This window comes from Labeo rohita, chromosome 17, assembly GCF_022985175.1.
Source record: "Labeo rohita strain BAU-BD-2019 chromosome 17, IGBB_LRoh.1.0, whole genome shotgun sequence".
NCBI lineage: Eukaryota > Metazoa > Chordata > Actinopteri > Cypriniformes > Cyprinidae > Labeo > Labeo rohita.
Window position 1 is genome coordinate 21,864,916 of NC_066885.1, and position 23,650 is coordinate 21,888,565.

At 36.6% G+C, this 23,650-nt stretch overlaps 3 protein-coding genes across 5 annotated transcripts in view; 1 reads left to right on the top strand and 2 right to left on the bottom strand.

The window, feature by feature from the left end:
• Positions 1-515: 515 nt before the first annotated feature.
• On the bottom strand, positions 516-13,112 carry LOC127179910 (fibroleukin). The gene is made up of 7 exons (XM_051133734.1): positions 13,057-13,112; positions 9,536-10,145; positions 6,372-6,606; positions 3,835-3,972; positions 3,524-3,740; positions 2,541-2,736; positions 516-2,445 (listed from the first exon to the last, which is right to left on the bottom strand). The coding sequence occupies exons 2-7, from the start codon at positions 10,001-10,003 to the stop codon at positions 2,299-2,301; spliced, it is 1,401 nt and encodes a 466-aa protein (XP_050989691.1). The 5' UTR covers positions 10,004-10,145; positions 13,057-13,112; the 3' UTR covers positions 516-2,298.
• Positions 13,113-15,776: 2,664 nt separating this feature from the next.
• Positions 15,777-20,494, top strand: pomca (proopiomelanocortin a). The gene is made up of 3 exons (XM_051133742.1): positions 15,777-15,895; positions 16,071-16,210; positions 19,798-20,494. The coding sequence occupies exons 2-3, from the start codon at positions 16,073-16,075 to the stop codon at positions 20,323-20,325; spliced, it is 666 nt and encodes a 221-aa protein (XP_050989699.1). The 5' UTR covers positions 15,777-15,895; positions 16,071-16,072; the 3' UTR covers positions 20,326-20,494.
• The window catches only part of efr3ba (EFR3 homolog Ba (S. cerevisiae)), a 31,907-nt gene continuing 28,489 nt past the window's right edge, over positions 20,233-23,650 (bottom strand). For all 3 annotated transcript variants that reach the window (XM_051133717.1, XM_051133720.1, XM_051133719.1), the window contains exon 22: positions 20,233-23,542. In XM_051133717.1, coding sequence (XP_050989674.1) covers positions 23,443-23,542 — 100 coding nt within the window. In that variant the 3' untranslated portion in view covers positions 20,233-23,442. The remainder of the gene's footprint in view (positions 23,543-23,650) is intronic.

Below are 23,650 nucleotides of genomic sequence, written 5' to 3' on the forward strand. Positions count from 1 at the left end.
CTGAAGCTTAAAGCAGAAAGGTAGAACACAAAAAGTCAAACATACTAACATAGCAGGACATTTTTATACGTTCTCAAAGTAGTTACAAAATGTAAACAATGTTGTGAAACATACATTTAGGCATTAAAAGGCTGTACATTTTGGGATTATTTTAAACATCTGTTACCTCTAAATTACACAGAATTACTTAGGCCTAAACAGCAAACATATTTGCATGCCATGTGTGGAAGGGTATTTATAAATAGAGCTTTATCAGATGTTCTCATGACATGCAGAGGCTGGCTCCAACAAAGACCTTAAAGGGATAGTTCACCAAAAATGAAAATTCCTCATGTCGTTCCAAACCTTCGTTCATCTTCAGAACACAAACTAAAATATTTTTGATAAAATCCGACAGCTTTCTGACCCTGCATAGATGGCAACGATACTACCATGTTCAAGGCCCAGAAAGGTAGTTAAAATAGTCCCATGTGGAATCAGTGGTTAAACTTTAATGTTATGAAGCTACAAGAATACTTCTTGTGCGCAAAAACAACAAAAATAGCCACTTTAGTATCATTTCTTTCTATGCAGGGTCAAAAAGCTTTCGGATTGCATCAAAAATATCTTAATTTTTGCTCTGAAGATGAATAAATGTCTTACAGTGTAGAAGAACATGGGGGTGAGTAATGGCACAATTTTCATTTTTGGGTAAACTGTCCCTTTAAGATAATAAAATTATTTTTAATACAAAAAAATAAAATATATATTTTTTAATAATAAAGATTATTATTTAAATATTATTATTATTTAGAATTTTTTGTAATTATTAAGAATTTATTTTATTTCATTTATAAATAAAAAAAATCTTAAGGAATTCAAAAGGTTTTGTGCCATTTCTTCTCAGTTTCTTCTCATGCTGCAATTTTTTACTCAGTTACCTGTATAAATTTCTTTCTTCTATTCAAAAGAAGATATTTCGAAGAATGTTAGTAACTAAACAATTGACGGTAGCCATTGACTTGCATAGTATGGAAAAAAAGAAGCTATGGATGTCAATTTTTTTTTTGCATTTATCAGAAGAATAAAAATCATACAGGTTTGGAAAAAGTGGAAGATGAGAAATGATGGCAGAATTATTGTTTTTGGATGAGCTATCCCTTTAAGGGTTTTGTTGCAACTGTTTACAGGACTTTAAAACTTAAATCTTTACACCTTTAAATATTTCTAGCCAACAAAGTGTAACAGTAACATCAATTACAATAAAGTATGTATCAAAATTATATAATGTTCTGAATTATTTCTAATCATTTAATAATGATTATCCAAATCAAATGTTTTTGTACAATTAAAATGATCCATGATAGTCTGACAGTGCATACTGTTTTATATTTTGCTTATATTACTTCCATTACATTGAATACTTAAAGGCACAATATGTAAGTTTTTCCCACTAGAGAGTGCATATACAAAACAAACAAAGAACCAAAGGCGTAGTTTGATGATTTTGTGATTGAGTCTGGAATCATGGGAGTTGTAGTCTTCATCCCCACAGTCGATGCAATCCGTCTGGACTCGGGCAGAAATCATGTCCATGGATGAGCTAATGTAATAAAGACTTATTAAGGTCACTGTAGTATGACGCAGAAAGTCATGGAAGCGAAACAAGGATGCTGGAGCAATTGCTAATGAAGGACAAGCACGATACATGGCTGTAAAGCAGTGGCACTATTATTATGCCACAGTTGAGCGCTTCTGATAATTCTGGGCACGCGTATGTGAGATAAAACAGCAATGTTTTATCATACTAGATACATTTGAGTGTGTTGAAAGTTTTGTTATAATGCTAATCTGTGGGTTCACCACCTGTCTAATAAAATGCAGAACATATTAAAGTGTCTTTGGGGTTTCTGTGTTTTCTACAAACTAAAATCGGAAAATCAAGGGTGTATGACATTATTGGCAGGCGCCGCAAGGACACGGTCTGTTACACTAGTTAAAATTGCTTATTTCTCCGGATTTAAACATTCTTGGAAACATCTGGGATAATGTAAGTAAACAAGTCAGCAAAATATGTAACTGTTCTAGTGTTTTTTGGATATTTTAATAAAAAAATCTTACATATTGTGCCTTTAAATAGTCAAAGACCAAGAATACATTTAACCCAAATGACTAATGTGAATATTTCTTCTTGAATGTCCAGATGAGACTTTCCCTTTAACCACAGTTTACATAATTGCTTAGCCACAGAGAATCAACAATGGTCCCCCCCTTGATGATGTCACTGCAGTATTGGTTTACACAGGTCCTAAAGCGGTGTTATGGAGAGAGGCGGGGCCTGTAGGTCCGTGGGCGGATCATCATGCTCACCTTCTTCAAGGAGTAGTAATCCGAGTCTTTCCATGAGTACCACACAATCCCATCAGGCCCCAGAAGATTCTTCCCTTTGGCAGAGTAACGCCCCCCCTGGTGGTCAAAACAAACACAGGACGCAGTTAAGATGGCTAGGCTCATATTTTATATCTTAGAAAGGTTTTATTTTTGCTTTATTCGTGCAAGACCTTATAATACACTCCATTGAGGTTGGCAAAGAAGCACTGATGGTACCACCAGCCTCCATGAGATATCTCAGCACAGATGTCACCTGTGTCTGGAGTGCTGAAGCTTTGCTTGTCATGGTACCAGCCAAACGAGTCCTCAACTGTACCGCTGAATCCTGATACGTGGAGACGGTAGAGGTTGTCCTCGTTCTCAATCCTGGCAAAGAAAGAATTTTTGCTTGAGTGCTTTAGAGAGTCCAAACAGCTGATAAAAACCTCACAATAAGTATTGCACATGATTCCGTTCCGTCAATTAACATCTTGTTAAAAGCTCCATGTTTGTAATAAATAAATCCATCAAGATGTTTTAACTTTAAACCATTCATTTTGACCGCACCCATTCACTGCAGAGGACCCATTGGTGAACAGTTGATTTAATGCTACATTTCTCCAAATGTGTTCGGTTGAAAGAAAAAAAAAATAATCTATGTTGGAGCATCTGTAAGGATTTATTATAACAACATTTAAGACATGAAAACCATATGATGCAACATGTTAGACCAGATTCAGAAAAAAAAAAAAAAAAAAAAAAAACCTCAAACCTGCATAAATAAAATTTTAAATATTATATATTTAAATATTTTATATTTATATGTATATTAAGGAATTTATATTTAATATAATTTAATATTGCAGTATTAACTATATTAATGTTAGACTTCAATAGTAATAACAGCATATCAGATATTAAGATTAACATTTTGTAATTGTTTAAAATATTTTAATTACATTTAATTATTGTATTTATTATATTAAATATGTATTTATTATATTAAAATATATTTAATAACTTTTAAATATGTAAAAAATATATATGTTTTAATGTATTAATAATATTTAATATTACATAAATAATATTAAATTAGTTTATTACAGTGCATTAAAAACAAGAAACAACTAAGTCTCAGAAATATTCTAAGAACTTCATCTTTCCAAATGTTTACCAGAAGTTCTGGTACAGTGCGTGTTTGTGCTTGCCATTCCAGTCCTCGAGGTCAATGCGAAGCGAATACTCTCCCTGGCTGGAGATATCATGGATATGGTCGTTTCCTAGCCAGAATTCTGCATGTAGATCTCCGAATCCATCCCTGTATTCTGTCCATTTGCGGTTGAAATGGACCTTTCCATCCTGCCGACGCTGAAACATGGTCCATCCACCTCCTGGTCCAAAGAATGGTTCTTTAATCCCATGTAACATCCACTAAAGCTGCTAATTTAACCCAAACCTCCTGTCTACAAACACAAAAATGCAAACCTTGGGTCTCCATATCACAGTAAACCTCTACGGGAGTTGATCCCATTGAAGGGACAACAGTGAAAATCCCAGATCTATGAACTCCATTGTAGTACAGTGATGCACAGTCAATTGGACAGTTTCTTACATGTTGAACTTCTGAGGAAACAAATATGTAATCAAATCAAGCTATTGTTAAAAATGTCCAAATATGTCAGTTCTGAGAAGCCAATGACCTTGTAGTATTATTTTTCCTTATTTGAGTTATACTTTTCAATTAGCAATAGTTTGGCCAACATCTGTCATCATTTACTCACCCACTGAAGATTGTAAAAAAATGCCAAGCTCTGTTATGAAACACTAGATGGCGCACGTTGATGGGTCGTTAAAGCAAACTGATGATATTCACAGCATTAAACTACTTGGCACAAGCTGATTGGTTCATGTTGTATACAGCCAATAAGCTCGCTGCTTTACATTTAAATGGCTGGTTAGCATTCACTAGAGCATTTTGCAGCACACCTTTAGAGTTCCTCTGAAATCCTCCACCTCCCCAGCTCCACCTGTATAGATCTTCTATGGATTATTATATATCAATATGTTTTAAATACTCACAGCACCGTATAGGCGTATGAACTGGCAGTAGCAAGTTCCTGTACTTGCTTTGCAGCGGCAGCAGCAGCAATAATCTACAAAGTAGCACATCTATTTCGCCATGACCAAATATATTAACATTGTCATGTCCATTACCATTTTACCATGCTAAAATCTTCAGAGAGTTAATAGAAATAGAGATAGAGTTGATAGACATGATAGAAATTTCTTAATAAAAGTCATTGGGGACCAGTGTTGTTTTGACGTTCATTTGATTGACAAAAACATTTCAAAATATACAGGTGCGTCTCAAAAAATTAGAATATCATGAAAAAGTTCATTTTTTTCTAACTTCAAATATTTTAGATTCATTACATGTAAAGTAAAACATTTTTTAATTTTGATGATTAGAGCTTACAGCTCATGAAAGCCAAAAATCCAGTATCTCAAAATATTAGAATATTTCCTAAGATCAATCAAAAAATGGATTTGCAAAACAGAAAAGTTCAAGTTCTTTAAAGTATGTTCATTTGTGCATTCAATACTTGGTCGGCAGCACAAATTACAGTAAATTACTTGCTCCTAGCACAAATGACAACATCAGTGATGAGTGGCATGGAAGCGATCAGCCTGTGGCACTGCTGACGCACTATTGAACCTTCAGCTCGTCTGTATATTGTTGGATCGACTGTTTCATCTTATTCTTGAAAATATCCCATAGATTCTCAATGGGGTTCAGGTCCGGCATGTTGGCTGGCCAATCAAGCACAGTAATATCATGGTCAGCAAACCATTTGGAAGTGGTTTTGGCACTGTAGCGAGGTGCTAACGTCCTGCTGGAAAATGAAATCAGCATCTCCATAAAGCTTGTCAGTAGATAGAAGTGTAAAGTGCTCCAAAATCTCCTGGTAGATGGCTGCATTGACTTTGGACTTAATAAAACACAGTGGACCAACACCAGCAGGCGTCACGGCACCCCAAATCATCACTGATTTCTGAAACATGACACTGGACTTCAAGCAGTTTGGATTCTGTCCCTCTCCAGTCTTGCTCCAGACTCTGGGATGATGATTTCAACATGAAATGCAAAATTTGCTTTTATCTGAAAAGAGGACTTTGGACCACTGAGCAACAGTCCAGTTCATTTTCTTCTTAGCCCAGGTAAGATGCTTTTGACGTTGTTTCTGTTTCAGAAGTGGCTTGGTAGCCCTTTCCCTGAAGACGTCTGAGTGTGGTGACTCTTGATGCGCTGACTCCGGCTTAATTCCACTCCATGTGAAGCTCTCCCAAGTATTTGAATCGGCTTTACTTGACAGTATTCTCAAGCTTGCAGTCATCCCTGTTGCATGTGCACCTTTTCCTACCCAATTTCTTCTTTCCAGTCAACTTTGCATTTAATATGCTTTGATACAGCACTCTGTAAACAACCACCCCTTTCAGTAATGACCTTCTGTGACTTACCCTCCTTGTGGAGGGTGTCAGTGATTGTCTTCTGGACCATTGCCAAGTCAGCAGTCTCCCCCATTATTGTGTTTTTTTAAAAAAAACACGCGATACCCGGAATTTATACTGTAGGGATGGACATTTAATGAAAATATTCTAATATTTTAAGATACTTAATTTTTGACTTTTATGAGCTGTAAGCATCTAATCATCAAATTTAAAACCTTTTTTTAAATGTTTCACTTTACATGTAATGAATCTAGAATATTTGAAAGTTTCAATTTTTGAAATAAGTTACAAACAAAAAATACCATCCCTCCAAGATCCTTGGCCACTCTAACGATTACAACAGGGTCTCAGCGCTACGCGCTTGGACCCCTAAACATCATCTTTTGTGTTCAGAAAGTCATATGGGTTTGTAATGACATCAGAGTGAGTAAATGATGACAAATTTTTGGTGAACTATCACTTTAATGATCAAATAACCACTTTCAAAATCTTCAGTACCTAGTCATGCTGACCTGGATGAAGGGTATCTTGTGCACTGAGGAGCGGGGTTGTGCGGATGATGTTGATCATACAGCCAGGATTGCGCCTCACACGCTCTACTATCATAGTGAGGTTGCGAATCTGTGTTTGCATGTCGTATATGAGTGATCCGTGGATATGCAGCAGTGTATTGGCCTCTTCGTAGATCTCCTGCAGCATGTGGAAGCGATGCTCTAAAGACGAGTTTTTTCCATACTTCTCCTCACGCTGCCAGCACAGGAAAACAACATTCAGTAATTCACAGCACGGTGCACTTTGAGGACACAGCTCATATAGTGTTTGCAAACAGGAAAACAAATGGAAAACTAACACAGATTAGCTTAATCCGGTTACACATTGAGGGATTTGAAAGTGACCCAACAAAACAGTATTATTCACAGTTGTGTAAAAAGTGCAAAAACTGTATTAAAATCAAATGGTAAGCAGCCAAAACCTTTATAAACTTTAGGAATAAGGAAGAGACTGAAGAGATTCTCTGGATTTCTAGAAATTATTATATATTTATTTATTTGAAATTGATTCACTAAATTATTTGATTTACACATTAGCTTAGTAAAAAGTAAAGAGCAAAACACACACAATCTCTCTCTCTCTCTATATATATATATTAATAAAATCATGTTTAAGTCACAATAAAAATGAGCCTTTTGCTTGGATTAGTTATTAAGAGCACAAACATTCAGTTTAAGCAGTGCTTGAGTAAAGGACCCAAATACTCACTTTTTTATTTAATAAAAAGACATTTATGTCAAGATGACCTAAGAAATATGTGCGTTCTTAATGTACCAAAAAGTCAAATTGTAGGGAATAAAATGTATGCTTGGATGAGTTATTAAGTAAGAGTACAAGCATTCATTTTAAGCAGTACGATACATGAGTAAAGAACTGCATTGTTTGGCGTGGCCTATGATAATAAGAAATAAGTACATGGATGTAAGGCATTGTTGGTAATGGACTTGCTACTATGTGTCTATGGGACGAGTTCCAGCTCTAATCCAGTAATTGATCAGGGTTAAGGAGGCATTAGTACAGAAACCGTGCACTACTGAAACATTTGTCTCTGGGTTCCTGTAAGGCAAGCTGCATGCCTGTTAATATGTAATGTGTGCTATAAAGATAAAGACTTCGCCTGCTAAATAAACAATGAAAAAATTTGTAAAGCATGTAGGATATTTGTCCAGCCACCCAACTGCAAGCTGGGAGAGGCTCTCGTAACCCCTTGTACACTGCACAGCAAAGCTAATATTTGGCCCGAAAGGCATATACTTGCCATATACTTGGCAGCAACCCGCCAAAATAAAAGCTTGCTTTAAAAAGTAAATATAAGCATTTTATTTTTAAGTATTTTTACTCCCTTTTTTAAAGTATAATAGCATTATCACACTTTATTATTTTATTTAAAAAGAAAAATCTAACTACATAAACTAAATGTGACATGCTCACAAAATCTACTACATATACTCTATAAACACTATACTATGTTTTGTATAACTACAATAAATAATTATATTTATAACTCAACTGAAATGTATTTTTTTACTCTCCAGGCAGGTAACTTTTATACTCGGACAAGTAAATGACAAATTCACTTGAGAATTCACATGAGAATGCTTAATGTGAAGTTCTGATCATGGTAGTGGACTTCTTTTACCTTGTGTGCTGCATTTTAGAATGTGATGTGAGGAGCAGGATGCTGCAAAAGCTGTCAGAGTCAAGGTTAAAAACGTCCGTCCAACACAGGGCTGGGAGGGCCACTGTCCTGCAGAGTTTAGCTCCAACCCTAATCAAACACAGCTAAACAAGCTAATTAATGTCTTTAAGATCACTAGAAAGCAAAGCCACTAGAAGGCAAGCTCCAATCATTAGTCGAAAAAGCTAAAAAAGTTAATACTTCCAGTCTGGCAGTAAATGGGAAAGTAGACCAGAGGCTGTTTTTTTTAATGGATGTCAATAGAGGAGAGGCTTTACTACGCTGAATAAACAGCTTTTTAGCAGAAAAGGCTTATCATTTAATGAATTGACAGCCTGCTAATCATTCAACATGTTTTACACTAAACAATACTTTTGGATTGAAGTATTTGAGTTTACCAGAAAAAAAATGCTGTTTTATAAGAGAAGTCACTGACTTTTTGTGACAGGTGGCATTCAGCTTACGGCCCTTCTCATTTATTCCTATGGTATCCATAAACGGCGACTGAGTGCTGCACAACTCTGACTGAAATTCAATGACGTCAAGGCTGTAATGTGATTGGCTATTAAGGGACTCGTGATCCAAGCCATTACGCTTTCTCCAAAAGCAAGTAATACAGACCCTCTTGTCTCCCTACAGTAAGAAAGCTACAGGCAAGTGTGTTTGATTAGGGTTGAAGCTAAACTCTGCAGGACAGTGGCCCTCCAGGACTGAAGCTGCTCGGCCCTGGTCTAATGTAAGTTCATGCAAAAAACAATGGAAAAGCAGTATAGCAGAATGTAAAAATGTGCCTTTTTTTCAGGTTTTTAGAATAAAAAAAAAAAAAAAACACAAGCCTAGAGACATGTTTTTAAAGGTGTCCCTTTTTATAAGAGGTAATATAAGTCTCAGGTGTCCCAGAATGTTACAGGTCAAAATACCCCACAGATCATTTATTATATAATTTCTATTTTGAGTGGAAGCAGAAACACGCTGTTTTCGTGCATGTCTCTGTAAATGCAAACAAGCTGCTGCTCCCCGCCCCCTTTTCCAGAATAGCTCCGAGTAACTCAGACACTGCCAAAAAAAAATCATCTGATTATCATGTCTATCGCACTGAATTGTGCGTTTTAAAGCCATATTAGTTTAAACTTCTGATATACAGTTTTCTGAGCACACACATTTGAAGCACGTGCACAGAAAGCGGCAGTAACATGGCATGTGAGTATGAAACTAAGTTCTCGTTCATGTCTTACTGCACTTAAACTGTCAAATACACTCAAGTTTGTGTTGAATAAGATCTGTGTGATCAGATAGTGAACTGTAAAAACCCGTTTGAATGTCTCATGACTCATTTCACCTTAAAAATGTAGGATGTCATGAGAAATATATGATGGAATGATAGAATGCTTCTCAAAGAAAGCACTTTCTTACCACTTTTTTTTGCTAAAAGCCTGTAGCTCCTACCTGCAGCTCCAGCATTTTGATGCGATGCCTGTGATTCCTCAGCTCCTCTTGAAGCTCTGAGATGGTCTCTTTCAGGTCCTGCATTTGCTGCTTGCGCTCTTCATTCTCACGCAGCCAGTAGGAGACCTCATCTGTACAGCGGAACATGTCCGGACACCTCTGCTCCTCCAGCTGAGGTAATGTGGCTATTAAACGACACTGTCCGTTTGGCATCACTTCATTGCTGTATTCACCACACTGCATTAGGCCGCTGCTAACTCGATGTGTGTTAGTCTCAGAAATGTCAGTTTTAAAAGAGTCTGTGGTTTTAGATTCTTCAGCAGCATCTTTGGTGTTGACAACAGGTAACTGGGCCCATGATACCCAGAGTAGCAAAGCATACAGCAAAGAAAACATTCTGCAATAGACTGAAGTTCTCCAGAAGAGACAGGGACTGGAGAGTGAAATCCTCATCAGATCCTGAAACATGTTTGGGTTCTCAGACTAGTAAAGCTTATTTCCTCATGGTTTAATGCTGTCACTAGATCTCTCCAAGGCAGATCGGAAGTAAATGAGACGGAGAAAGCTGATTGGCCAGACATTTGCCAGAAACACATTGCCATCCAGCACTCTGTGTAAAGAAATAATAGAACTGATGGGTCATTAACTTAATCAGTATAATAAAATGCAGTTCACACATGCAATAGATTTAATACAAAATAGAATTTATGACATTTTGTACTATCTATCTATCTATCTATCTATCTATCTATTTATAAAAAAGTTGTAAAGGTATAAAAGGTTTTCAAAGTCATAAAAAAACATGAATACAAAGTGTACATTTCCTAAAAACTGGGTCCATGAGTTTTCTTTCTCATGAACACTTATTTATCATTTTCTAGACTAGTTTACTGAATGTATGTCAATTAAAAATATTCTTCATGCAGTAGTTAGTTATGTACATGTGCTAATAATACAGTCCATTCTACAAAGCACTTGCAATAATGAACGGTCAGTGATTCTGCATTCATAACACTTGTGATAATGGTACCAAGCCTGCATGTTATGGCCTACTTCCATATGTGGTTGTGTAGCCCAGCAGCCTTTAAGAACTGGTGTAACTGGTTAACATTAACTTTCTGTTCTAATCTGATTTGCATGATGCAGGTTTGTAAGAAGAGTGGGCTCACTCCATATGTATTGACTCAAATTGCTCACTGAGTTTGAATTAGGGTTGTCAATAACGATTATTTTGGTAATCGAGTAATCAGTTGATTATTCTGACGATTAACTGAGTTATTAGATAATTATAATTAGCTTTTTATTGTAGTAATAAATAGAGTGTTTTCACGACGTGACATCAAATGGTCATATTGGCAGCACTGAACGTAAACAATACCACTGAACTGAACAACTCGCAAATTTGGCTAATTATTGCTGCTGAAAATGGTCAATTATTGCCATGTTTTGGGCTGTACTAATCGCTAGGACTGGGAAAAACGTGTGGAGAACTATAGACTCCCAAAAGTTATAACGAATCTTGTTATAAGTAGAAGAGTGCAAAAAGGAGGAACAAAATGTGTTTGTGGTTGGCCAAACTGAACCAGGATTTCCAGGGCAAGAATCTTGACAACACTTTAGTTTGTTCTTATCATTTACGGTCAGGCAGGTGAAATATTATCCTAATATCTTAATTAATACTGCTTGTATGTATCTTTACCACCTTTACCAACTTTAGTTTGTCAAAATATTGCGCCCTTTCCTGCTTACTAAGTCCTTCTCTATATGATTTTGCAGCTTCCACATGTTTTTTCCATGGTTTAGACAGCAGAAATTAGCAGAACAAAGTATTCAGTAGTACATTAACCATAGAATCCTTTCGTTGTTTACATCTGTGTAAATATGGCCGTGCTTCCGGTAACTGACCAAACTGCGATGTAAGTGCAAACCCTCTATAAAATAGACCTAAGTGTACAATAACCTTTAAAATGACTTAAAATAAATATATATTAGCAATGAGGCAATAATAATTAGTTCAAATAAAGTATCAATACCAAGTAATCATATGGTATTATTGAATAAAACTGTTAAAGGGGTCATTGGACGCCCATTTTCCACAAGTTGATATGATTCTTTAGGGTCTTAATGAAAAGTCTATAATATACTTTGGTTAAAAATTCTCAATGGTAGTGTAAAACAACACCCTTTTTACCTTGTCAAAATAAGCTCTGCAAAAATCATCCCATTCTGGTCGAGGCTGCTTTAAATGCAAATGAGGTCTGCTCACCCCGCCTCTCTCTTCTCTCAGTGGAGTGACGAGCCTGTTTACTTTTAATGCGTTTAGCTGCTAAACTTGCTAACTAGCACACTGTTAGGAAATGCGATCGCAAAGATTTATAAAAAAAAAAAAAACTTATACTCACTTCTGCTGTAAGTGAGTGATCACAAATAATTTGCGCAAACATAGACGGATATATGTAGATCAGGAGGTGCATTCTCTTCACAAACAAACGTAATCCACTGCATCTTCAGCAGCTCAGATGTCGGGAGTAAATGACGACCTTTATGTTCGTTATTACATCCAGCAACACAACACCTCAATCGCTCAATTCTTGTCTAACTTACATCCCTGCTCCAGCATCAAAACATGGAGGTTGGACTGTTACAACTGATCTAAGGTAAGACGCTCATGTCAATCAACTATCGTGGGAGTGGCCTCTGTGGGTGTGACGCCCCAACGACAGGCATCTGAGAATGGCCCAATTTAAAAAAGGGGATATTATTTTTACAGATTAATTAAAAACTGCATGGATTTCTATCATTATAGGGTAGACATCCAATGTCTGCTTTAAAATACATAATGTATTATAAACAATAGAGCTAATGTACATACGCATTATAACAAATGCCTGACGATTGTTTTTACTTTTTACTGTGTGATCTAATCCTTGTTTAATACTAACCAACATTTAATTCAAATGTCCTTAATCTTTAATATTTGGAAACAAATTAAAACGCCTATATTAAACCTGCATTGCATATATTCATTTAATTGAATCATAGCGTTGGTAAATTCACAATAACATTATGTTTTATTATTATTTTAAGATGAGTTTACAATATCATGCAGCCTTGGGAAATGTTTCAAATAATGTTTCATATTGTCGTTTGTACACTTTCGGTATTTTGATGGTTACTTGACACGGGCAAAATTCAATCAAGCATTTTAAAACCTAGTACTTGAATTGAATCGAGGAATCATGACAGCCCTAGTTTGAATCTATTTGACATAAGAAGTAGCAATTGCATTACAACTTCTATGTCAAGGACAACACATTCATATTCATCAATCATTTTGCCTTACAAATTCATTTAGAGGGCATTCATGGAAAACGGATGCAACTTAACAGATGCACACATCAAGCATGAAAATAATACATCCTGAAATTCCAAAGACTAAAATAAAAGTCTCCCCAAAGCCAGCAAATGATTTGATCAAATGAATGAAAAGGCAAAATAACAAATGAAATAAGCAAAGTTACCTTTTACCAGAAAGGCAAACCCTCATTATGAATGTGGCAAGAAGGTATATCTTTCCCTCACCCACTCACTGTTGGTAGAAAATGCTGTGCTATTAAGTGTCAGCTAGTATGGGTTAACATCTTATCCTCTAAATCTTCTTAATAGGATTACATTCACTGTCCAGTGTGAGAGAATAGCCTGTGGACAGGAAAATATATTCTACCATAAATTATATGCTTGGCATTTTTACTGATTAAATGTATATGTATAATTTTTCCTTAAATTAAATATCAGATTTTGTCCAAATGTGTGATTTTATAATTGGCTTGACCACTTTCTTGACATCATTATATTTATTTGTTTTTAGCTATAAATAACACAAATCTGTATAATTACATAAGAATGACTAACATTTCATTGAATGTTCTATGTTATTGATAAATACAGGGGCAAAGCTTGGTCACAAACTTCTGAACCCAGAACCTCTTTTTTTCCCCATTTAACCCCAGTATACTCATCTACGACTTTCTGTGTCTGAGAACTTTGTGCACCAAAGCAGCCAATAACAGAAACATAAAAGCCAACAAGGTCACATCTCCAATATAATGACGTGGCCTTAATGGAAAATGCCCCTCAAAAGCCTTTTGCTCCAGGCAGTAGCTGCCATTGAAGAAATCCTATTGTTAATGAACAGAATCACTCAGCTGAGAGAGTGAGCCTGTGTAATTGAAATTTAGGACATGGCTTTTGATATTTGTCAGTGTTTTATTCCTTAAATTTAAAAATTCTTTTGTATAACAAATGTTTTATGTCTTAAAGCAGGAATATAGTCATGTTGCTTTTTAAGGCACACAAGATCAGATTTACAAAATTTATAAGAAAGATTTTAATTGCAATTCTAAAATACCTTAAAAAAGAAAATCTTTCAAATAAATTATCCTAATATGCTGTATAACTATTTATGTTGCTTAGTGAAATGGAACAATTATAAATAATATAATTTACTTACTGTATTTTTAATATATTTTAATAGTAATTCCACCAGTTTTCAGTGTTTTTTTTTTTCAGGGATTGTGTTAATCCTGTTTATTGGCCATGTTATGTAAAAAATATGTGTAAATAAAATAAATAACAAATGAAGAAGTGAACTGAAATGAACAAATGAATTTAAGTAATACACTGTAAAAAACAATTTGTTGATTCCACTTAAAATAATTTGTTACCTGGCTGCCTTTAACTTTTAAGTTCAGTCAACTCAAAAAAGTTTAGTCAACTTGAAATGTTAAGTTGTACTAAGTGACAACTTAGATGTTTGAGTTCATTCAACTTAAAATTTTAAGGCAGCTGGGTAACAAATTATTTTAAGTTGTCCAGTTGTTTAAGTTTAACATACCAAATTGTTTTAGTTAACTCAAATATCAAAGTTTTCACTTAGTACAACTTAACATTTCAAGTTGACTAAACTCATTTGAGTTGACTTAAGACTGCAGGGTAACAAATTATTTTAAGTTGACTCAACAAACTGTATATTCTTTTTATTTAATATTTTCTGCTAACATGAACTGCTTATTTCTCCATTAAGAATTTAGCTCAAATTTATTGTAATTTTTGGAAAAGATACAGCAAGTCTTTATCATGATTTTATGTTTTGTATTTGTCTGCTTAACCTAATCTTTATTAGTGCCATCCAATCCTATCAAAACATGGTAATTTCTGTATTATGAGCTTTTGCTCACGCAAACTGTAATGCACCCGGATGTTCAAATCCCAACTTGAAATGTTAAGTTGTACTAAGTGACAACTTAGATGTTTGAGTTCATTCAACTTCAAATTTTAAGGCAGCTGGGTAACAAGTCCAGCTTTTAAGTTTAACATACCAAATTGTTTGTTTAGTCAACTCAAATATCAAAGTTTTCACTTAGTACAACTTAACATTTCAAGTTGACTAAACGTATTTGAGTTGACTTAAGACTGCAGGGTAACAAATTATTTTAAGTTGACTCAACAAACTGTTTTTTTTTTTTTTTGTTTGTTCGTTTTTTTGAGAAAAAAAAAAAAATGTTTATTTTTTTTCTCCCCAAATTACTCACATCTTTACAATGTACATCTCCCTGGAATAGTTTCTGTCTCTTTTCCACTGAAAAAAAAAATAAATAAAAATGTTTAGCTATTTTCAAAGTGTCATCTAATGTCATCTTAATATTTTCTGTTAACATTAACTGCTTTTTATTTCTCCATTAAGAATTTAGCCCTAATTTATTGTAATTTTTGGAAAAGATACAGCAAGTCTTTATCATGATTTTATGTTTTGTATTTGTCTGCTTAACCAAATCTGTATTAGTGCTTTTGCTCAAACTGTAATGCACCCGGATGTTCAAATCCCTCACCTTTCAATTCATTTCAACACAAGATTAGCACCTATGTGCCCTTACACACAGAAAAACATGTCCATAATTGATTTTAAGCGAATTTAGACCTTTAATCACGCAAGTCATGTAAACTGACACATATGCCCTTAAACATAATGAAAAACACCATCATGATTTGATAAGCCAGACACCTGAATGAAGCTCTCATCCTAATCCTGCACTCATTCACAACTGACTTTTTCTGTTGACTGACAATCTTTGATGGATTACTCATCCGTACCATAGATGATGCGCCGGGGTTTCCTACCTGCACCACCCATTAAAAGTGACAGAGTTTGGTGGCCTTGAGGAATTGACGCACAGGTAGCTTATAAAAGACGACTAGATGAGGGTCTCAGACATCAGAGGCAAGCAAACACACACATAACCAACAGATCACAGATCCTCAGAGAGAACAACTTTGGCCAGCTGACTTTTTTCTACACAACAGGTGGGTAAAAAACGCATCCATTTGTCTTTATTTTATCTCAGACATGCATTGCATTCACAATGTCTGTTCTTTTGTAATGCTTTGCATAACTATGCATGCATTTAATGTGATTGGGTGTGCATACATGTAAATATTTCTGTTATTAATATTTACACAAATTATTGTGTTCTGTCAGATATGGTGAGGGGAGTGAGGATGTTGTGTCCTGCTTGGCTCTTGGCTCTGGCTGTTCTTTGTGCGGGTGGGTCTGAAGTCAGAGCTCAGTGTTGGGAGAACGCCCGCTGCAGAGACCTCACCACTGACGACAACATCTTGGTAAGTTACAATATACCTTGCACACATGACTGCTTAGTTGCTAGTGTTAGTTCTTTCAGCCAAAAAACATAAACATGTCTTATTGATATTAACAATTATTTAGAATTAGGGATTTGAAAAAACCACCCCGAATGAGAACGCCATTCATGTGGCTTGCCGAGACGAGGTGTGATATTAGCGATCAGACTAATGACGGTCACCAAACAAAAGATGGAAAAGAGCAAAAAAGACTTTACATTAGACATTTGAGATATTTGTACCTTTTGGTTGGACTTTTTTGACTTGGACCTTCTAGAAATGCCCCCAGCAGCCACTAATAAAACAACAACAAAAAAAAACATCTACCTGGATGGCTACTGGTACATCAGCTTTTATGAAGAAAAAAGACATTTAAAAATGTCAGTATTCATTTAACTTTTTGGTCAAGTGACCTTAATAATTTATAAGCACAGCATAGTGGTGTAAAATTTTTGTAATAGTTTTAGTCATTTTTTTCTCTTATTTTCTGCTGTTTTTCTTTTCAGGTTTTTCTTGATTTGTTCTTTGTCTATATATTGACTATTTTATGAATGATCCCACCAATATGAAATTAGTTTAACAAGCGTTTTAGAAAAAAATTAACATTTAAAAGTAATATTTTAATTCAACCGTTCTCTGTAATCACTTTTCACCGAAATAGTCCAGATTCTCCTGTCCGTGTGTCGCCGGTGATGGGTTGCTGTTTGCCGGGTGAACTGCGAACCTCAAACCACCGCCTCGTGTTCACTCCTAGCTGAAAGATGCTGTGACTGACTCTGTAACCTGCCCATAAGAACAGTATTGAGATTAGAGAACATATTTTAACATCAAATTAAATTAAAGTCAGTATTTTCAAATTAAAAGTAAATTAAAGGACACAAAAAGCCTGCTGTTGTTTCGTCGGAGGGAAAAGGGAGGGGTGTATCAGGGTTGCCAGGTTTTCACAACAAAACCCAACCAATTGCTACTCAAAACTTAAGCCCCGTTCACACTAGCAGCGACTTCTGTCGCTGCATGTCGCCAGTGGCTGGCGATGAGGTTGCTAGTGGGCGTTCTCACTACTGGTTGCCTTGACAGTGAATCAGGTTTCTTGCCGCTAAATTCAAACATTTTGGAGGCAAAAGACTAAATATAAATATAAATTAAATCTCATACAAACAAAAACGAATGAGAAGCAGAGCCTACTTTTTTCATTGAGTATGTTTATCTATGGCTGAGAGGAGAACGATCACATGAGCTCTACCATCTTCTTTCCTATTGGCTGTCGCTCCCGAAAGTCGCTCTTCATTTGCATGAAGTTGAGGGATTCTGAACTTTGTCGCGTCGCTGGACACGCCCCATCCGGTCGCCAACGGTCGCTGTAACTCGATGTCGCGCTTGTCGCCAGAAATCGCCAGCTTTATGCAAATGAAGAGCGACTTTCGGGAGCGACAGCCAATAGGAAAGAAAACGGTAGTGCTCATGTGATCGTTCTCCTCTCAGCCATAGATAAACATACTCAAATAAAAAAGTAGGCTCTGCTTCTCATTCGTTTTTGTTTGTATGTAGAGATTTAATTTATATTTATATTATATTTAGTCTTTTGCCTCCAAAATGTTTGTATTTAGCGGCAAGAAACCTGATTCGCTGCCAAGGCAACCAGTAGTAAGAACGCCCACTAGCAACCTCATCGCCAGCCACTGGCGACATGCAGCGACAGAAGTGTGAACGGGGCTTCAGTCTTGTGTAGCCAGACCCTCAGAAGGTCTGGGAACTTTGTCCGCTTTGAATGTCCATGACCCGCCCAAGAGGCCATTTGACTGATAGGTAAAGCAACCAATCACGTTTCATTTTGTGGTATGTCATGTACAGGGTTAAAAGATTCTATGCCGCGAAATGTAAATATTTAGTTTAGTTGATACTGATAAGTGCTCATTGTCACAGTTGTAAACACGACAGCTTTCTTCATCGATGAGGGAGTTTGACATCACGGCATGTTTGTTTCTAGGCGCAACATCTCCCGGAAATCCTGTATAATTTAACCAATCTGGTGACGACTTCAAAACTCCTGAAGTGTTTCCAGATAAGTGTGCCTAACGGGCAGTTCACATGTCGCGCCTAAAAACGTGTGGAAAACGCTTTCACTTTGCTTTCCACTTTCTCCTTCTTTTCAAGCGCTCTGTAGTTTGCGCTCCCGTGGCGTCTGCCATTGCTAAGCAACCATGACTTGTGCTCTCAGTGAAGACGCGGAAGTTTCAGCAAAGGACAAACAGATTTCCAGCACTAAAAATCACTTGCTGTAGCTCTGCTACTAAATTTATTTAAAAATGGCTATCCCCGTACAGCTATGATTAGCTGTTTCTCCATCTTGGCTGAGCTTTCAATGTTGTTACAAGAAAGGATGAAGCTAATTGGTTGATTCTTGTCACATGACCTGCGCTGTGCTTGTGGCATTCTGAAAAGTTGAGATGGTTTCAACTCGATGCAGCATGGACGCGCCTGGAAAAACCGAGCGCGTCGCTTCCGTTATGAGCGCAGCTGCCGCGCGTCCACATTTAAAATAACAAACTTGAGTGCGCAAAAGATACGATATGTGAACGGCCCCTTGCATCAGACGTTTAGCCAACGTTCCGTGGGCGTGGTGGTCCCTGGAAAAATCACATTCCAGAGGGTAAAATACATGTTTTTTGGTGGGGTTCCCCTGGTAAAATTCACATTCCAGGGGCAAAATACTACGTTATGGGGTCGCTGTTTTGCTTCCTGATATTGCAAACTGATGTGTCTTATCATATGTTATCTTAATTATGAACACAGTGGATAGTGTCTACAGTGGATACAGTTCTACTGTTTACTGCACTTTGTTATTCTTGTCGTTATTTCCCTGCAGCAGTTTATGAATTGGAAGTCTAACACATTACCAGAAAACAAGTAAAAGACAACCCAACAGGTTCAACCCAGCAGTTGGGTAGAAAAAATAACCCAGAATTTTTAGAGTACATGCACATATTATGCTAATTTACAAGCTCATAATACTATTTTAGGGGTTCACTTTAGTTCAAAACACTTTTTTTGGTACTGTACACCTCTTTTACCCTCTGCCTAAATAATAATAAAAAAGAAATAAGTTCATGTCTCTTTAAAAGCTTACCTTTTCAAATAGCTCAGAATAGCTGCCCTGATTGGTCAGCTGCTTAGACCATGTGCCAGAAATGCAACACCCCTTACCATAATTGAGCTGGCAACACTTCTTGAGGAGCTGTAACAGTATTTTATCCAGTGGCATCCATACTGGAAATCCAGATGTCAGCGAGGGAAGAAAAAAAAAAACAGCATTTCCGCAAAATACCGAAATTCATTTAACTAGCCGTTCTTTGCAAGCAGACCAAAGCAGCCAGTAGGTGGGCATTATGCAAATAATTAACATGGTGTAGTAGTCACAGAAATAACAGGTGCCTTTTAAATAGCTTCTCTGGTTGTTCTTTTTGTATTTTAAGCTTGACCAAAAAGTTCCTCTTATTGCTGCACAACAACACAACATTTCTTTACAAAATGTCAACTCTTCAGTTTCTTTTTCTTTTGCTCTTCTCAAGGACTGCATACAGCTATGCAGGTCTGATCTGACAGATGAAACCCCCGTTTACCCTGGAGAAAGCCATTTGCGGCCTCCCTCTGAGCTGGAGCAAACCGAGGTCCTTGCACCCCTCTCCCCAGCTGCCCTCGCTCCTGCTGAGCAAATGGACCCCGAGTCCAGTCCTCGGCACGAGCACAAGCGCTCCTACTCCATGGAGCATTTCCGCTGGGGAAAGCCAGTGGGTCGCAAACGCCGGCCTATCAAGGTGTACACAAACGGCGTGGAAGAGGAATCCGCCGAGAATCTCCCAGCCGAGATGAGGCGTGATCTGGCGGTCAGCGAGGTTGACTATCCTCAAGAGGAGAGCGCTGTAAACCAGGAGAAGAAGGATGACTCCTACAAAATGACCCATTTCCGCTGGAGCAGCCCGCCTGCTAGCAAGCGCTACGGAGGCTTTATGAAGTCCTGGGACGAACGTAGTCAGAAACCCCTTCTCACACTCTTCAAAAACGTCATAAACAAAGAGCACCAGAAGAAGGACCAGTGAGGGGAGGTTAATGGGATTGTTTTTAATATACTTTCTTCCCAGCAAACTTATCATGCATAGTCAACAAAAAAAAGAGGGTGGGTGGTGTTACAAGTAGCACTTAATTCTTGACGCTTAGAGTTTATTCACATTGTATTCAACAATAAATTCTGAATTCTGTACATAGAAATGCTGTGGTGATTACTGGATTAGAGGCTAAAGAAACAGCATTTTTAGATTATTTATTGAAATGTATTATACTGTAAATTTACAAAATGTGATATAAAACGATTGTTTCAAGCAGGAAAGAACAAAATGGTTCATTTCTGAGAAACTAGCACACATTAGACTCATTCAGACATATGTGCAGTTGCCAATAAAGCTATAAACACAGGTCAGCCTTTGAATTCATAAAATTAGTCTTTAATTGATATTCGTATTATTCACACCACATATGTACATCACTTGTAGGCAAACATTCACAGAACGCAGTTCTGAAGTCTCATCCTTTTGCTGTGAGAGTCTCTAAACACATAACAGGAACTAAGTTGACTAATTACGGTCCACAGTGTTGTAATGATCTCAGTGAAATGAAAAATGGTAAAAGCACAGACAAAACACCCAGTGCATGCAGCAGCAGCTGACAAGGAAAGACTAAACGCTGATATTTCATACATGCAAAATCACCTCACATGTAAGCAGTCTTAAATATTCCATCAGATGAAAATCACAGCCATATTGACAGAGAAGATAAAACTCGCTTGTTTGTTACGCTTGCAAATAAATTCAAGGTATCACCAAAGATGATTATAAAATAAAATACAACAACCATGAGCTAAAAAAACTAACATGGCAAACGTCCATGTTTTTATGTGGAACTGGAACAATATGACAACAAATAACACACCATAAAATTTTAGACAAAAACACATCAAGATGAAATTAACGCACAACATGAAGTACATTTTTCAGCATACACCACATTTAAACAGTGAGCTTTAAAGTGCTGCGTTTAAATCCAGAACAACAAAATTTTGATGTAAACCTGAAATTATTTACATATTTAAGTAAAATAAAGGATTTTTTCACTGTACAAGTGACAAGTGAAACAAATTATGGCAAAAAAAAGGTAGATAATTGATCCCTTTAGACCCTAAAAGAAGGGGTCTGTAAAGGTGTGGTCACATTTTCAGACAAAATGGCATCATCTCAACAGGAATCCATGTGATTGAGAGATTCCTGTGAGGTGCCATGTGTTGACCAACAGAAAGCTGCTTGGTTTAGAAAGTGAATACAGAGAAAAATACCGCAATTTCAATAGGAATACACACAAGCAGGAATTTCCCCAAGCAGATTTGGAAATGGGTTCAAACTGGTCATGCAAATTCACAGAAAGCTGCATGGTTTGAAAGTGATTTCTGTGTGTACTGTGCTTTAACATCGCAACACCATTGACAGTAGACAATGGACCTTTTTTACCCGTGAAATTTTACTAATTTTGGTAATGATTACACCAATTCACTCTGGTTGAGAAAATAAACAATGTATGCAATCAAGCAAACATTATGCTAATGAAAACCCTTCACGTATGAAACTGCATCGATAAGAGTATTAAGTGTAATGATACAAGTCTGACTTTACTATGTGAATGCAACACATTCACTTTCTTACACACAGCGTCATTACAGGATTAGTTCACTTCCAGAATACAATTTCCTAATAATTTACTCACCCCCATGTCATCCAAGATGTTCATGTCTTTCTTTCTTCAGTCAAAAAAAAAAAAAGGTTTTTAAGGAAAACATTCCGGGATTGTCTCCATATAGTGGACTTTAATAAGGCTCCAGAATGAGGCTAAAAGCAGCCAAATCTATTAAGTACAAACATCATGAACTCGTCTTTTATACATGTTATATACATAATATATACATGTTTACTTTTTAACCACAAATGCAAAAATAAAACACTTCCCGCATTACGCAGTTACAGGTGGAAGTACTGCAGTGTTTACAAAGCAAACGTGCAAAGAACATCAAACACCCTTAAGATAAAACAACGGTGTTGGGTGATTTTTAAGTTGGAGGAGAAATGAAATTAAGTTTTTCTGATGTACCCTACCTTTTTGAACCAAAATACAAAGACATTTTGTGTGACCTTTCCAACGTGATTACATAATGAGTGAAGTCACAGAGCTAGTGCTAGACAAGAATTGGTGCTTAAAAAGTACATCAATTTTAATTTTTTTTAGAAAATGACTAATCGTTTCGCTAGATAAGACCCTTATTCCTTGGCTAGGATTGTGTAGCGCCTTGCATTGAAACTGCAACTTGGACCTTCAACCCGCTGATCCCCACTGAAGTCCACTATATGGAGAAAACTACTAGAATGTTTAACTCAAAAACTTAATTTCTTTTCGACTGAAGAAAGAAAGACATGAAGATCCTGGATGACACTGGGGTGAGTAAATTCTCAGGAAATTTTTATTCTTAAAGCGACCTAATCCTTTAAGCCAGCAGTTCTGATTGGAATACTGCATTGAGTTGAACTAGAAACTTAGTATTTACTGTATGTTTTCCACAGCTTCTAACCACGAGTTTTTATTTGTAAGTTCAATAATTATTGCTTTAAATACAACTGTTATTGCAGCATGTAGAGACGGTTTAAACATGCAAACAAAGCTTGTATTTAGTTAAACTCTCCATATCCACACATGGAAACACGTCTGGGACATTCTTGGACATATGTTCTTAACTTAAGATACAAAATTTAAGGCAGCTTTACTCTTTAGTTGTACAAGAAAACCAATCACTTGCTTTGAACAACAGACTGCACACTTACACAGTAACCTAAACAAGAAAACCTCATTCAGACAAGATACGATCATTTGTCGATAAATTCTGTCCTTTTTAGCCTAGACTAAGATTTTAAGTGCATAATTAACCAACATATGGTATATTCTCTTGGTTTGTTTGTCTTTGTTTCCGTAAATAGACATCAGGATGAAGTACAGCCATAATCCTTATCTAAAGTTCAATATTACACTAGAGAACACAGTTTAGAAGAAATAGAGTTACACCTGGACATTGATAATAGTGGGATGAAAACAGCTGTATGTGGTGACTAAGGCTCCTGGGTCTATCAGTATACACAGAGGTCTGGAAACTTCATTTCATAGACTGGTACGGAGCGGCTCCGGCCGTGACCGTTCCCGACAGAGCCAGACGGACTCGGTGGAGGCCTATCCAACAGAGAGAGTGTCAATCACATGAGACAGACAATACAGCCTTTTTCCACTCTTGTGGTTTTCTACCACTAGGAAAGCAGTTTTAAACAGTTTTACATTATG